The sequence below is a fragment of the Nycticebus coucang genome, chromosome 7 (assembly GCF_027406575.1).
Source record: "Nycticebus coucang isolate mNycCou1 chromosome 7, mNycCou1.pri, whole genome shotgun sequence".
NCBI classification, from domain to species: Eukaryota; Metazoa; Chordata; class Mammalia; order Primates; family Lorisidae; genus Nycticebus; species Nycticebus coucang.
Genome location: NC_069786.1, coordinates 129,476,854 through 129,490,189, shown reverse-complemented (window position 1 = coordinate 129,490,189; position 13,336 = coordinate 129,476,854). Strand labels below are relative to the sequence as shown.

General features: G+C 47.8%; 1 protein-coding gene across 1 annotated transcript in view; it reads right to left on the bottom strand.

The window, feature by feature from the left end:
• The window catches only part of EFHD1 (EF-hand domain family member D1), a 44,786-nt gene extending 40,891 nt beyond the window's left edge, over nucleotides 1-3,895 (bottom strand). The window contains exon 1 of the mRNA XM_053596730.1: nucleotides 3,205-3,895. Coding sequence (XP_053452705.1) covers nucleotides 3,205-3,506 — 302 coding nt within the window. The 5' untranslated portion in view covers nucleotides 3,507-3,895. The remainder of the gene's footprint in view (nucleotides 1-3,204) is intronic.
• Nucleotides 3,896-13,336: the final 9,441 nt, after the last annotated feature.

Sequence of the window (13,336 nt, the reverse complement as noted above, 5' to 3'; positions counted from 1 at the left end):
TCACACAGTTCTAAGTGGACCCATAACTCACCAAGCAGCCAGCCTGTGAGGATAACTCAGACTTGGCAAAGAAAATTATTAAACAAAGAAACACAAAATTCGCACATCCATCAAAATCACAGCTCTGTGATAATCTAAAAATTACTGACTCAAACCCACTGGGCCTTCACCACAGGCTAAACCTTGAGCCAAATGCCTCACATACATTAATTTTTCTAATCCTCACAATAATCCCACAAAGCAGGGCCTGTTCTAGTCCCATTTGACAGGAGAGAAAGCGACGGCACAAAACTTTAAAGGAAGCTGCCCAAAGTAACCTTCCAAGTAGCAAGTGGTATGGGTGGGGTTTAACATGAGAAGCCTGGTTCCAAGTTCAAGCTCCTCACAGCCTCATAAGACTGCTGCTGCCATGAGTAAGACTGGGCAAGTAATCCAGTGGAAAACAAAGGGCCAGTTTATGCACACTTCAGGATTTTTAACATTCGTATGTGATTTATTTAAGCTACTACAGCCATGCTGCCACCACCAGGGATGAGCCATCCAAGAATGGGAACAGCACAGGGAGGAAGCTGGGTTATGAAAAAGTGTTGAGGGCGGTGCCTGTGGCTCAAGGAGTAGGGCTCCTGCCCCATATACCAGGGATGGCGGGTTCTAACCTGGCTCCAGCCAAAAAAACTGCAAAAAAAGAAAAAGTGTTGATGGGCTCAGTGAGTAGGGCTCTGGCCCCATATTCTGAGGATGGTGGGTTCAAACCCAGCCCGGACAAACTGCAACAACAAAAAAATAGCTGGGTGTTGTGGCGAGCCACAGCTACTCAGGAGGCTGGGGCAAGATAATTGCCTAAGCCCAAGAGCTGGAGGTTGCTGTGACCTGTGACGCCACAGCACTCTACCAAGGGTGACAAAGTGAGACTCTGTCTCTAAAAAAAAAAAAAAGAAAGAAAAAGCGTTTATGTAGCTGGGCGTTGTGGCAGGCACCTGTAGTCCCAGCTACTTGGGAGGTTGAGGCAAGAGAATCTCTTAAGCCCAAGAGTTTGAGGTTGCTGTGAGCTGTGATGCCACAGTACTCTACCCAGGGCAATAGCTTGAGACTCTGTCTCAAAAAAAAAAAAGGCTCGGCACCTATAGCTCAAGCGTCTAAGGTGCCAGCCACATACATCAGAGCTGGAAGGTTCAAATCCAGCCCCGGCCATCAAACAGCAATGACAACTACAACCAAAAAATAGCCAGCCGGGTGTTGTGGCGGGCGCCTGTAATCCCAGCTACTTGGGAGGCTGAGGCAAGAGAATCACTTAAGCCCAAGTGTTTGAGGTTGCTGTGAGTTGTGACACCACAGCATTCTACCTAGGGTGACAGCTTGAGACTCTGTCTCAAAAAAAGTGTTGATGACATTATCTGAGACTGTCTCAAAAAAAAAAAAGTGTTGATGTCAATCATCATCTGAGCTCTTAGATCTAGCCATACCTGAATCTAGTAATGCCTTTTTGGTTTCATAAGCCAAATAATTCCCTGTTTATGCCAAATTTGGTTGCAAGTTACAGAAAACCCAAACTAGAAAGAAATATTGGGCAGCACCTGTGGCTCAAGGAGTAGGGTGCCAGTCCCATATGCCGGAGGTGGCGGGTTCAAACCCAGCCCTGGCCAAAAACCACAAAAAAAAAAAAAAAAAAAGAAATATCATGTGCAGTGAAATGTCAGGTCTGTTGGGACCACACACTGCCTTCCCCTTAGCTTGATCTTGGTCCACGACTTGGTTCCTCAAAGATGCCACCTTGGGTCCCCCAAGACCTTCTGACTGTCTGGACGCCTGTACTCTTGGGCAGCAGACTAACAAACTTACCATTCCAAAGACTGTTCTGCAGGAAACACCAAAGAAGCCTGAGTGAGCACAAAGCAACCTGATGCTCAAGGTCAGTCCCCAAGATGCCCTGCCTGGATCCAGGGTGACTGGGAGGAAGGGCTGCCACAGGAGCAGCTGGGCCACAGCAGTCTCCCCTGAATAGCATAACCCTAGATAAATAAAAGGGGTCTGACAAATCATCACCTCCCCTATTGCTTTACCATCTTAGCCCCAGTCTCATTCTTTGGCTGGTCCTCTGGGCCTTCCTGAGTTGACCAGACTAGACCCAGCAAACGTCAGACACCAGTGCGGGGAAGCAGATGGGCCAGAGGTTCCCAGGTGCCCCTAGGCAGACCTCTGAGCAGGGGCCAGGGCCTGGCAGGCAGCAGCCTGGGCGCCTTTAAATAGAACCTCCACGCGGAACACAAACACATTCCAAGCGCTTTTTAAAAAACGCCCCAAGCATGACCTGGCTGTAGGCCTCAGATCCCCCAGGCATTTTTCCGGTCTCAGCTCAATTCTGGAAATAATATTAATAGATCGGTTAGGAGCTTATGGGGTGCAAAATACTCTACGGCCTTAAAAGGCAGAGACGCTCCAGAAGAGAAAACTGAGACCCAGGGAGGTCCCAGGCCACCAGGGATCTGCCTGCCTCTTTCGCTGTCTGTCGCCCTGGGTGGGCGGCTCCCCGCGCTTTAGGGTTACAGAGCCGGACTGGAACTAACCCCCATTGCGCCGGTGTCAGCGCCCACGTCCTGTACACTGGAGCGTCCCACCCAAGAGGCAGGAAGCTGGGAACAGGCGAGACGGCGCCCCGGGAGGCTCCCCAGCTGCGCTCGCTCTGGGACGTCCTGCTTTCCTCGCAGGGACTTCAACCAACTTTCAGTTCCCAGCCTCGGTTCTCACCCCAGACCCGCGCGGCAGCCGAGGATGAACTTTCCCCTTTGGTTTTAAAAGAGAAAGGCAATCAGGGGCTAATTTCTCCCTTGGGGGATAAAGTTGAAGCGGACAGGTGAGGCGCGGAGAAGTGCCCTTTCCTAGAAATTGCACTCGGAGCAATCTCGGACCAAGCTTCCAGGGCCTGGCCGGGGGCACGTCTGGGCTGCGTCCGAGAGAGCGCGGCCCCTGCCCTGGGGTCCCCAGCCCGCCCCGGTCCCCCACAGCACCGGGGCCCACGCGGGGGCTCAGGATCTGGCTATGTGGGACCAAAGGCTAGGACGGCCCCGGAGCCCGTGCCCCTCCATCCCACCTGGTCCCAGCCGAGCAGGGCCGGAGACTCGCGGCCAGAGGGCACTCGGCCTCCCACGGCCGTCACCTCGGTTCCCCCCCGGCCCCCGTCAGCGGGTGCATGGCGCGGGCACTCACAGTTTGAACATGCTCTCCAGATCCTTGATAAGGCGGCGGCTGAACTCCGGGAACTCGGAGTAGGGGTGGAAGACCTTGCAGCGGCGGGGCCGCGCCGCACCCTCGTTGATGTCCAGCCTCCGGCTCAGCTGGGCGCTCAGCTCGGCATCGGCGCTGGCCGTGGACGCCCGGGCGGGTGGCGCGGGCTCCAGCCCGGGCTCCGGGGCTGGGGCGGCGGGGGAAGCCGGCTGCGGACCGCCCTCCTCGGCCTCCTCGAGCTGCAGCCGGCGCCGCAGTTTGCGTGCCAGCTCTTCGCTGGCCATGACCGCGGATCGGAGGACGCGGGGACTCGGGACCCGGCTCAGGGACGGAGCGGGCGGCGTGCTCCTAGCAGGCTCGTGGCTCTGGGACACTCCGCCGAGGCGGCGGGGACCAGGCGGTTGGGCGGAACCGCCGGCGGGCGGGGCGGAGCCGCGGCTTTAAGGAGGTGCTGGGACTCGGGGACAGCCCAGCTGGCGGGATGGTGTCTGCGCGTCCCCGGGATCGCGACCCGCTGCTCCTCCCCGAGGCTGGGGACGGGAGGCTGACCGCCCCCCGGGCCAGGGCATGGGCCTCTGGATCAACTCTGACCTTGCCGCCCGCGGCCGCTCCCAAGAAAAGGGAGCGGACCAAAGTTTTGCTTCACGACGGTGCGGGCGGTTCCTTTCTGGTCCCGGAGCGGTGCCCCGACTGGAGGCGCTCGCGGCGCGGGACGCGCGAGGTGGGGAAGTCCAGCGCCCCGGTGACCCCCTCGCGCGCCGCGGCCCGGGAGTGGGTGGTGCCCGCGGGGTGCGCAGAGCTGTTTTTCAAACACTCATTGAAAAGACATGTCTCCAAAACATGCTAAAAATACTAAAGACAAGTAAGCAAACAAAAAAGCGAGAGCGAGTTAGTGAGAAAAGACCTGCTTCTCCCGTAAATTAAGCGCAACTTGTTCTAACTTTTTTTCCGTGAAACATACAAGGAAAAAAAAAACACCCTTGCAAATAAATAAATAAGCATTTAAAACAAGAGAGTAAAAACAAGTACAGTAGTCATTGTCCCTAAGGAGGGGTGCTGTGGATGGCTGTTACATCAGCCAGGCCTTGAGAAGAATCTTGTAAACACGAGTCTGCTCCCGCCCCGGCGACTCCTGTGCCCCCCAGGCAGTGGCCCCTGAGACCAAGGGCCAGCCTTTGTCATGCGTGGACGGGCGCGTAGGACCTGGGTGGGGGCAATTGGGATTCAGGGAATCTGTATGGACCTTGTGATTAAAGTGTTATTTTTTAAAAAAGAGCTATTAGGGAAAATATGGGGTTTCTTTGTTTTTTTTGTTTTTTTTTTTTTTGTAGAGACCGAGTCTCACTGTACCGCCCTCGGTAGCGTGCTGTGGCGTCACACGGCTCACAGCAACCTCCAACTCCTGGGCTCACGAGATTCTCTTGCCTCAGCCTCCAGAGCAGCTGGGACTACAGGTGCCCGCCACAACGCCCGGCTATTTTTTTGTTGCAGTTTGGCCGGGGCTGGGTTTGAACCCGCCACCCTCGGCATATGGGGACGGCGCCGTACTCACTGAGCCACAGGCGCTGCCCAATATGGGGTTTCTTTAAAATAAAAATATTAAAATATTTTGAAGAGACAGGTTCTCCATGTGTTGCTCAGGTTGGCCTGGAACTCCAGGCTTAAGGATATCGCCTATCCCACCCCTTTTGCTGAGACTACTGGCAGGTGCCACTGTTTGCCCAGCATAAAAATCTAAACATCATAGCTGAACAAGTTGACTTGGTTCTGCAAATACAAATTTTTTCATGACACTTCCCAACGTGGTGGTAGTGACTAGGAGGTTCACTTTGTTGCACGTCTGTTTTGAGCATTTTATGTGACATATTTAACCCCCTCTCCAAAAAAAGTTTTAAATTCTTAGTCTCCATCAACAAGAAACTTTGCATGAGTAGGTAGTAAAATTTTTAAATGGGGCGGTGCCTGTGGCTCAAAGAAGTAGGGCGCCGGCCCCATATGCAGGAGGTGGTGGGTCCAAACCCAGCCCGGGCCAAAAAACTGCAAATAAATAAATAAATAAAATAATAAAATAAAAAATAAAAAATGATTTGTTTAACTATTTATTTATTTAAGACAGAGCCTCACTGTGTTGCTCTCAGTAGAATGCTGTGGCGTCATAGCTCACAGCAACCTCAAACTCCTGGGCTTAAGAGATTCTCTTGCCTCAGCCTCCCAAGTAACTGGGACTATAGGCACTCCCCACAATGCCCAGCTATTTTTTTGTTGTAGTTGTCATTGTTTCGCAGGCCTGGGCCGGGTTCAAACCTGCCAGCAGAGGTCTATGTGGCCAGCGCCCTAATCACTGAGCAATGGGCACGGAGCCTAAACTGTTTATGTATGTATGTATGTATTTTTGAGACAGAGTCTCAAGCTGTCACCCTGGGTAGGTGCCATGGTGTCATAGCTCATCAACTTCCAACTCTTGGGCTTAAGTGATCTTCTTGCCTCAATTTTTTCTATTCTTAGTAGAGATGGGGTCTGGATTTTGCTGAGGTTGGTCTTGAACTCGTGAGTTCAAGCAATCCATCCACCTCGGCCTCCCACAGTGCTAGGATTACAGGTGTGAACCACTGCGCCTGGCCTTAAACTGTGTTTTATATGCTGAAATGTATAAAAGTTCACATTAAATTTAAAGAATCTAACAGCTCTTCCTTCTTTTTCACTTATGAATGTCATATTGAACATTCTTCGGGGTCTGAGGCAGGAGGACCGAGCCCAAGGAGTTTGAGGGTTTGAGTTTGCAGAGATGCCACTTTGGTCTTCCCAGGGTGGCAGAGTGAGATACTGTCTCCAAAAAAAAAAAAAATCTTGAATTATTGGGAATGGATTTTGAATGCAATTCCACTTTTGCATAAAAGTGTTTCCAGATGGGAAAGTACTGTGTGTGTGCGATGTGAGCAGTCACATCACCTGATGGGGGCAGAGGTTAGGAGCTGTATCTACCAGGCACCTCCTAGATAGAACATGTCCCCTAAGCTGTGCCCAGTCCCTGCCTTGCCCCTGCCAGGAAAATAGCAGTGGCCCCAAATGTTCACCAGGCAACACCTGGCCACCCCTTCTAACGTAGCTCATGGAGTCAAGGCCAAGGCTGAAAACTCCTTCTCTCTTTCTCCCCTTTTCCAGGGTCCACCTAGGCACCTGACAAAAAATTCAAATATGATTGGTGAGTGATGGGCCCATATCATTCTTACTGTTCCAATAAGACCCGTGTTTTGTAAAACAAATTTCCCTGTATATGGTAGAAAAGACTAAAGGAGCTAAATTGCTACGAGTATAAATGCTAGGAGTCCAGTCATTTTCATTCTGATTTTTAAATTTTTATTTCTGAATTTCCTACGATGATTACAAAAACTGTTAATATCAGAAAACAAATGTTATTGTTTACACTGAAGAAGTAAGGGAGGGCTGATGTTCCTGCTGTAGAATGGGTGAAAGTGCTGTTTCTGTCATCGTGAGAGCTGTTTATGTCACTAACATTCTTGGGTGGCTAAAGGAGGTTTTGCCTTGTGCAGGGAAAATCTGATCATTGTCTTAATGCCAAGATTTCTGTTTTGTTTTTTTTTTTTTGTAGAGACAGAGTCTCACTGTACCGCCCTTGGGTAGAGTGCCATGACGTCACATGGCTCACAGCAACCTCTAAATCTTGGGCTTACGCAATTCTCTTGCCTCAGCCTCCCAAGCAGCTGGGACTACAGGCGCCCACCACAACACCCGGCTATTTTTTTGTTGCAGTTTGGCCGGGCTGGGTTTGAACCCACCACCCTCGGCATATGGGGCCGGCGCTGTACTCACTGAGCCACAGGCACCGCCCAATGCCAAGATTTCTTGTTCTGTTCTATTACTGTGTACCAAACCATCCCAAACTTACTGGCTTCAAACAACAATATATATTTTGCTCACAAATCTGTAACTTGGTCAGTGCTTTATGGGGAAATCTCTTCTCTAATTCTAATCTCTTGCCCCAAGGTTGGCCCTTCACTGGGGCTCTTGGCTGGAATATGGATATGTGGCCTTTCCATGTGTCCTGGGCTTCATCTTAACATGGTCACTGGGTTCCCAGAGTGGGCGTCCCAAGAGGGGAAGCCAGGTAGCAGCTGGACGGCCTTTTATAACGTAGCCTTGTAAGGCATCTAGCTATACCGTATGGATCAAGGAGTCACAAAGGAGAAGGGGCATAGTTCAAGGAGAGGGAATATAGACCTTCCACCGCTTGATGGAAGAATTGTGGCCATTTTTGAATATTATAATCTGCCCTCTGAAAATCCCTGCATAATTGAGTCTACTCCATTTTTGTGGCATCTGAACAAAAAAAGATCAATATTTCAACTCAGATGGTCAATATAGGTCTCTGGGCCCAGTGGAAAGGACTGACCTACAACTCATAAAATCAGAATGAAGGAAATTCCAGAAAGAAAAGAACAGAAGCCCGGAGCTGCTTCCATTCCTGGAGGCATTTCTTCCTATTTGCTGGTACTTAGAAATTGCGGCCTATAAAGGGTCTTAAACAAAGACCCCGTGGGTTTTGATTTTTTTTGTTGTTGTTGCAGTTTGGCCCGGGCCAGTTTTGAACCCGCCACCCCCTGTACAGGGGGCTGGCGCCCTACCCACTGAGCCACAGGTGCCACCCAACCCCGAGGGTTTTGAGATGGGGAGGTGCGGACAGGTGAGGGGAAGATGGTTTAGTCCTTTCAGAGTCTCTGGTAAAAACAAACACTCACCCCTGTACAGCTTCCGATAGGGCAGTCCATTCCAAGAAAATGCATTGAAGATTGAGCTGCAGGCTCAGAGAAGGGATCTTCAACAAATACATCGAAGTGGCTAGAATCTTTAGGGGGGTGGGAGAGATGCTCCTATAAAGCAATAATAAAAATAAATAAACTGAAGGAAAATTGGGCAACAAATATGAACATTGTTACAAAAAACCATTTGACCCCTGTACCACTCAGATTCTGTTCCATAGGTCAAGCACAGCAGCCAAAGAAGTTTTACCATCTAGTTATCATATTGTTAGGAAAGCCAGCCTCAGGCCAAATGTGATTCTTTGCCTTATTTATGACCATGATGAAACCAGAAATCCTCTTAATTCAAAGGCTAGAAACAGGTCCATTAGCAAACAAGCCTTAGGGTTGCTGGGTTCCCATGCCCAGCAAAATGTGGGGAGTCATTTTAAATGATTTTAGGTGATCCTCATATCTTGAAAACAATACTTTTGATTTACCCAGTGAGATCCCATTTTAAACATCGATCAGTTTGGTCAATGGGCCATTATATTCACCATATTAATTAGCAAAATCAAGCCTATGTTATATCCCAGAAAGACTTATATTAGCCATATATGGAGTGCAATCCTTTTGACAGAATGTTGGCTGATACCCCTGCAGATACTCTGCATTCTTTTTTCTTTTTGAATTAAGGCAAAATTCACATAACATATGATCAACCATTTTGAAGTGTATCATTCAGTGGCATTTAGTGTATTCACAGTGTTGTGTAACTACCATCTCTTTCAAGTTTCAAAATTCTTTCATCATTCCAGAAAAATACCTAGTACATCCTTAAGAAGTCATTCTGGTTCAGTCACGGGTGGTTCATGCCTGTATTTCCAGCACTCTGAGGTGGGAGAATCCCTTAAGGTCAGGAGTTTGAGACCAACCTAGACAACATAGTGAGACCCTGTCCCTAAAATATATTTTTTTATTTTTTTATTTTATTTTTTTTTTTTTGGCCGGGGCTAGGTTTGAACCCACCACCTCCGGCATATGGGACCGGCACCCTACTCCTTGAGCCACAGGGGCCGCCCGATTTTTTTTTTTTTTTTTTTGGCCGGGGCTGGGTTTGAACCCGCCACCTCCGGCATATGGGACCGGCGCCCTACCCGCTGAGCCACAGGCGCTGCCCTAAAATATATTTTTTTAATCAGCTGGGTGGTGTGATGTGTGCTTATAGTCTTAGCTTCTCGAAAGGCTGAAGCTGGAGGATCCCTTGATCCTAGGTGTTCGAGGTTACAGTGAGCTATCATCACAGCATGACAGCCCAGCCCTGTCTTAAAACAACAAATCACTCTTCATTCCTTCCTCCTCTCATCCGCTGGCAACAACCAATCTACTTTTTGTCTTTATAAATTTGCCCATTCCAGGTGGTGCCCGTAGCTCATTGGGTAGGGCACTGGCCACATACACCCAGGCTGGTGGGTTCAAACCTGGCCAGGGCCAGCTAAACAATAACAACTGCAACCACAATAAATAAATAAATTAAATAAATTTGACCATTCTGGATATTTCATATAAGAATGATACAATATGTGATATTTTGCATCTGGCTTCATTCATTTTTCACAATATTTCTGAGGTTTGTCCAAGTTGTAGCATGTATCAGGACTCCATTCTTTTCTATGGCAGAATAGTATCTCATTGTATGGATATACCATAATTTCTTTGGCTATTCATTCCCTGATGGACATTTGCATATTTTTACCTTTTAGCTACTATGAATAGTGCTTCTATGAACATTCACGATTACATTTTTCTGTGGACATTTGATTTTATTTCTCCTAGATATAAACCTAGGGGCCAAATTAAATTGAATTGGTGGGTAATATGATAATTTTATGTTTGACCTTTGTTGTTGCTATTTTTATACCTTTTTGAGGAGCTGTCACGCTTTCTTCCACAGCAGCTACACCATTTACGTTGTGTTAGTCCAAGTTCTCCTAAGAAATAGAACCAAGAGGAAACTATCAATTATGAGAGCTGGATCACTTGATTATGGAGGCCGAGAAGTCCCACAACCTGCCGTCTGCAACCTGGAGACCTGGGAAGGCAGGTGGTGGGTGTAGTTCAGCCCCAAGTCCAAAGGCCTGATACCAGGGCAGCTGATGGTGCCACTCCAGGAGGAGATGAGATGAGTGTATCAGCTCCATCACTGAGGCAGGAGAAAACCAGAGGAATTCCTCCTTTCTGAGCCTCTTATTCTTTTTTTTTTTTGTAGAGACAGAGTCTCACTGTACTGCCCTCGGGTAGAATGCCGTGGCGTCACACAGCTCACAGCAACCTCCAACTCTTGGGCTTAGGCGATTCTCCTGCCTCAGCCTCCCTAGCAGCTGGGACTACAGGCGCCCGCCACAACGCCCGGCTATTTTTTTGTTGCAGTTTGGCTGGGGCTGGGTTTGAACCCGCCACCCTCGGCATATGGGGCCGGCGCCCTGCTCACTAAGCCGCCCCTGAGCCTCTTATTCTATTCAGGCCTTCAGGGGAGTGGATGATGCCACCACATTGGGGAGGGTGGTCTACTTTACCGAGTCCACTGATTCAAATGCTGTCTCCTCAGAAACAAGGTCCCGTCTGGCCATGCAAGCAGACACATAAATACTCTTATTTCTCTTCAGATCATGAAATCTTTCGCCTTTTACCAAGTTGACACATAAAATCAACCATCACTTATATTCCTACCAGTAATGTATAGGGGCTCCAACATTTCCACATCCTTGGGCTGCATATTCTTGGCACAATCTGAGTTAAGACTTAAGTAGCTGGCACACACGTAACATTCCATTGCTGATACTGAAATTTGTTAAATTTCATACATTGTTGTAAACAAGCAATTCACAGAAGTGGCCTGGCCACCTGAATGATCAATAATTGCAGGAAGATGCTCTGCCTCTCTGGTAATCAGAGAAATAAAATCCAAATTAAAACCATCATGAAAGAATATTTCCTCCTCGTTTGATTAGGAAATATTAAAAGATCTGACATGAGCCCAGCGAGGTGGCTTGTTCCTAAGGTCCCAGAGACTCAGGAGGCTGAGGCAGGAGAATTGCTTGAGACCAGGAGTTCGAGGCTGCAGTGAGCTATGATGACACCCCCACACTCCAGAGTGGGCAACCAAAATGAGAAGAAAAAAAAAGATCTGAGAAAACTAACCTTTGGCTGGGAAGCCAATGGGCACGTCAGCTGGCGCTACTCTCCAAAGATTCACACATCCCGACACTCCCAAGTATACGCTTAGAGAAATTCACACAAATTCAAAAACAGGTTTGAACTCAAGGAGACATGTTTAAAGAGGGAAAAACTGGAAACAACCAAAATGGATGAACTGTAAGTATATTCACCAACTTGAATGACTCACAAAAATAATGTTGAACAAAAACATTTAAAGAAGAATAGACCTATTCCTATGAATACAGTAAACAGAAATGTGTGTACTGAAAGGAATGTATATTGATAATAATGGAAGCTGTATTCAGAACAGCCCCAAACTGGAAACAGTCCAAATGTCCATTAATGGTAAAATGGGTAAATAAATCCCAGCCCATTCAGACAATGCAATTCTGTACAGTAGTGAACATGAAAACACAAAAGCATGGATGAATCTCATAATATAAGCTCAAGAGTAGGAAGCCAGACATAAAAGACTATCTCCTAGGGAGGGGAGGGAGGGGGGAGGATGGGCGGAGGGAGGGTGATAGGTGGGATTACACCTGCGGTGCATCTTACAAGGGTACACGTGAAACGTGGTAAATGTAGAATATAATTGTCTTAACACAATAACTAAGAAAATGCCAGGAAGGCTATATTAACCAGTGTGATGAAAATGTGTCAAACTGTTTATAAAACCAATGTATGGTGCCCCATGATCGCATTAATGTACACAGCTATGATTTAATGTTAATTAAAAAAAAGACTATCTCCTGTGTAATAGAGAAAAATAAACCATCAAACACAAAGTAAGAAGAATAAACTCATAACACGTAATTGCCCCTTAGCAGAGAAAATTCACAGCATAACTTCCCCTTCGTTTTGTTTGATTAAACATTTGGGGCTCAAGGAGTTTTTTGGTTTTTTTCTTTTTTTCAACCAGTAGTCTTTAAACTTAACATGTTATCTCCAAGGATGTGTTTCACAGCCATGAAGAGCCCTAAGTGAACAACAACAAAGCGACCGGGCGCCCGCTGTCTCTAGACCACATGTCAAGGACCCTGATAAGACAGACTCAGAGAAGAGGAGGGAAACAGAAAGACGGACTTGCAGCTTCACCACCACTTCTGTTGTCAGCCTGCAACATCGGCCCTCTATTTACCCTTCATAATTTCCCATAAATACCCTGAGTCTCTTCTGCTGTGCCATTCCATCCTTACCACTCTCTCACTGTCTCCTGTCTCCCTTCAATCTCTCTCTTCTTCACTATGAAAAATAGAATGAAGCAGGCGGCGCCTGTGGCTCAGTGAGTAAGGCGCTGGCCCCATATACCCAGGGTGGCGGGTTCAAACCCAGCCCCGGCCAAATTGCAACAACAAAAAAAAAATAGCCGGGCGTTGTGGCGGGCGCCTGTAGTCCCAGCTGCTCGGGAGGCTGAGGCAAGAGAATCGCATAAGCCCAGGAGTTGGAGGTTGCTGTGAACTCTGTAACGCCACGGCACTCTACCCGAGGGCGGTACAGTGAGACTCTGTCTCTACAAAAAAAAAAAAAAAAAAAAAAGAAAAGAAAAATAGAATGAAGCAAAATTAACTTTTTACCTCTTTTTTTTAAGTAAATTTATTTCAGGTTAATATGAGGGTACAAATAATCAGGTCAAAATATTTTATTTTGTTAGGTAGAATCCTTCTTTTTTTTTGCAGTTTTTGGCCAGGGCTGGGTTTGAACCTGCCACCTCCAGCATATGGGGCCCGCGCCCTACTTCTTTGAGCCACAGGCACCGCCTGGTAGAATCCTTCTAGTGGTTATGTCCCACACTCAGAAGGTATGCCAAACACCCCCACACTGTGCTCATTCAGTGAGGGCACCCTCCCCTCCCACCGTCTCATTACCCCTTCCCCCAACTTGAATTGAAATGAGTTTTTCTCCTTTGTGGGCATGCATTAGATCATCCACTGCAGTGGTTCTCAACCTTCCAAATGCTGCAAACCTTTAATATAGTCCAAAGGGGTCGCAGCCCACAGGTTGAGAACTCTACTGGCTTCACATTAGTGTTGAGTACACTGGATAATTGTTTTTCCTTTCTTGTGGTACTTTACTAAGAAGAATGTTCTTCAACTCCATCCAGGATATTACAAAAGATGTGAAGTCACCATCTTCTTTTA